The 3,386-nt window shown below is 36.1% G+C and overlaps 1 protein-coding gene across 1 annotated transcript in view; it reads left to right on the top strand.

The window, feature by feature from the left end:
* The window catches only part of Ispd (isoprenoid synthase domain containing), a 342,357-nt gene that overhangs the window by 81,594 nt on the left and 257,377 nt on the right, over window positions 1-3,386 (top strand). Inside the window, exon 3 of the mRNA XM_023709846.1 lies at window positions 3,017-3,062. Coding sequence (XP_023565614.1) covers window positions 3,017-3,062 — 46 coding nt within the window. The remainder of the gene's footprint in view (window positions 1-3,016; window positions 3,063-3,386) is intronic.

The raw sequence follows: 3,386 nt of genomic DNA, 5'->3' as shown, positions 1-3,386 counted from the left end.
TTTTTTTTAGATCTGGCATCTTTGTTTGAAAACAAAAGAAACAAAATAGACTCATTGTTTGGTTTTTGACCTCAGTAATACAATATAGTAATGTTTCTTTTCTAAAGGTTTTCATAGTTATCCATCTAGAGAAAAGTACATGTCCTAGTTATACATAATTGTTGAAATGAGATTAAGCTCCAAAAATATCTATGTGTATAATGAATGTTGTATATGTTTAAAATGTAAGAATTTCCCGCTCTTTAAAAAAAACTGTCTTGGGCCAAGGAGATAGCTCAGCAGCTTAAGCACTGCCTGGCAAGCACAAAGTACTGTGTTTGATTCCTGGTGCCAGAAAAAGGTCTTAAGTATTAGAAGTACATACAGATTACCTTGTGGGGAAAATGTCAGAGAATGTGAGATGTAGTTTTACTCAGGGAAGGAAGGTGCTGGCCACCTGTACTCAGCTCTGTTCTGAAAGATCTACCCTACTGTTTTGTGTCTCAATACGGAGAGAGAAACAAAATATAATTTTAATTGTCACAGCTGGCATGGACAGTTCCTTGAGGTGGCTGAGAGAATCGCTTGGCTTAGGAAAAAGAGGATCGTTGTGTCTGTAGCTGTGAGCTTCTGATTTCTCTTCTTTTTTCATTTTGTCTTTTTAGCTAAACATATTACTCAGATGAATTATTGCACAGAGACCCAATCAAACAAAACAGACAACAAGTGAGCCGGACACTGCTTAGTGGCAGATGTTGGGTTGGGGTCTCATTGGTACCAAATGTCAGACACTGTTGTCATTCTGGATGTGTCCTCTGAGGTTCCAGTTATCATGGTGTGAGCACAAGTCACTGAAGGGACTGACACTCGATTCCCTTACTAGAAGATGTTTAAAAGCAATGTTTTTCACAACAGGGTATTATGCAAGGTCAAGGAATTACAGATCATGCTGCCAGAAGAAAGCCATCTTCAGAACTGATTCTTAAGCTGCCCTTTTAAAAATTAAAAGTAAGAAAAGGACAACCCACAATACTGTAAAATAAAAATGAATAGCTCATCAATTTAGAATTACAACAGTTTCCAGTCACACTCCCTTTGAAGTACAGTAGCTGTTTTATTTAGGAAAAAATAACATGGTTCTGTCAAAATTTGTATACTTCCAAAGTTTGTCAAATACTCTATAGTTTATTCTTATTAAAGCAGTATTTTTGAGAATTGTGGTGGAGGTAATCAAGGTTTTACGTAGGTGTTAATCTGAGTAAAACCTTAAAGTGTGTGTGTAGTAGGCATCTATGACCTGTAGGATGAATTAGGGAAAATAAGCTTAAGAGCCTTTCTCTTTTATATAGTTAGTTAATATAGAAGAATGCAAACTTTCAGGTAATTGTGATAAGACTAATTACAAAGCAAAAATGATCTTGTAAATACTATATTATATGAGTCATTTTAGTATTTGAGGATAATTTTCTGTTTAATCCATCATTAAGATCTATTTTTTAAAGGTTACTTTTATAATACTATTTTTTATTTAGAGTATAGTTTTATCCCTTAAAACAGGAAGTGACAGAAAATGAATAATGGTAAGTAAGGGTTTTACCCTTGATTTTTGTCCTAAGTTTATGCAGCAGTTACTGTGCAGAATTTTTGTCATTTAAATCCATTATGTAGCTAAGTATGGATTTTTAAGAAAAAAATTCAATTAGTTTTACTCAATTGGCTACCAAAATGTTATTGAGTAAATTGGCGTATCCAAAGGGTAAAGATTTGGCTCATTCTTTCTCTTGTTTTATTTCTAGCGCTTACAGCTAGGCCTAGAACAGAGTCGCTTAATAAATAGTTGGAACAATGAATCACATCAATACTTTTGGTAAAATATATAGCATGTCTGTTTTGTATTATCTGTTTATAACATAGCAGAATTATACTCTGGGGTAGCAATTAGCCCTGGAATCCAGTAATGGTGGTTGGTAGGTGCTTGTGGCAGAGAAAATACACACATAACGTGGGAGCAGCTTTCTGTCATGCTGAGGAGTTTACTGCTGCTTTGATTTTGCAAAGTATGGTATAATTTTGGTCCAGAATTTACCTGCCAAATTTAAAGGTAGAGAAGCGCTCTGATTTGCTTGATCTAAACAAAACATCTCTCAAGTCCAGTTATGAGCTAACTGAGAGGCATAAAGTCCAAAAATGAAAAACAACAGGTATGGTAGGTGTGTCTCGAGTGAGCATCGGTTGCAGTGGATAGCTAGACGATGGTCCCCGTAATCAGGCGGCACTAGGATGATGAGCTGCTGTGACCGTTATTTTACTCAATATGATTTTTAAACAAATGAGTTCAGTTTTCATTTGTGTTATATGGGAGATGTAATTCTCTAGTGCACTGACACGTTCTCTTCCTGAGCTCACTGAGATCTGGAGAGTGTCTGCCACACAGCAGAAACGTGGCCTGTGCCAGCTGCATCAGAACAGGGGAACACAGTTAGGCAGCTGCATGTTTCTAAAGAAATAACAGAGTCAGCCTAGGCCTACGGTGCCCCTAGGTGATTTTTTATGTCAGTGCCATATTTTCGTAAAAAGGCGATTCTTACCTGGGTATGTAAGGATGTACTCAATTCAGAAGGAAGCCACGTTTAACGTGAGCTGATCTTTGAGAATTTCTGCTGAGAATGGCTCTTGGCTTTTGTTTTGGTTGGTGTTGTTATACAGAACTTCTGTCCCTTTGCAACATACAACTTGTACTATTGAATAACGTGAACATATTTTTTAATGTTATAACATTTTTATTATATTACTTGAGTTATATTAATCAATTTTAGTAGTGACTGCTAAGTAATATCTTAATTCAAAGATTTAAAATCTTCAGCCATATGTAGGAATAGATTTAATGTGCATTTGCTAATCCTGTTCTAATTTAGACATTGTCAGTGTTATGTGTGTATAGTTTTTCCAAAATCAAGAATTTCCTTGGGGGCTTGTTTTACTGCTTTCACATTCCTTCCTGTTCTGTTAAGTCTAATGAGGTTTATCTGTCCTCTAGGTGACCTACAAACGAGATCTGTATGCGGCTGAATCGGTTATTAAGGGTATGTTTGGCCTTATAATTGTCAGTTCCTGTGTTTCAAAAAATGTAAGCCCGCTCCGAATTTCTCATGACATTTTAAATCCCAGCTGTCTCAAGAGGATAAATGGCTGTGGGCCACTGAGGTCTGTGATTGTTTTTAGAAAATAATTATATTTGGTTTCCTGTTATGAAATATTACTCAGGGCACATTGATTTTAAATTTTACAAAAGGAATACTTTGAAGTGTGGTGCTATTGTGAGTCCACAGTGAAAACTGATACTTGAATGAAATCGTAAAGTCTGTCACATTTACTCCTAAGACGACTGCCCTGTCCCTGAATGCTGA

This window comes from Octodon degus, unplaced genomic scaffold (genome assembly GCF_000260255.1).
Source record: "Octodon degus isolate 3935 unplaced genomic scaffold, OctDeg1.0 scaffold00015, whole genome shotgun sequence".
Taxonomy (NCBI): Eukaryota; Metazoa; Chordata; class Mammalia; order Rodentia; family Octodontidae; genus Octodon; species Octodon degus.
Note: the sequence above shows the minus strand (reverse complement) of the source record. Positions and strands in the feature narration are given on the sequence as shown.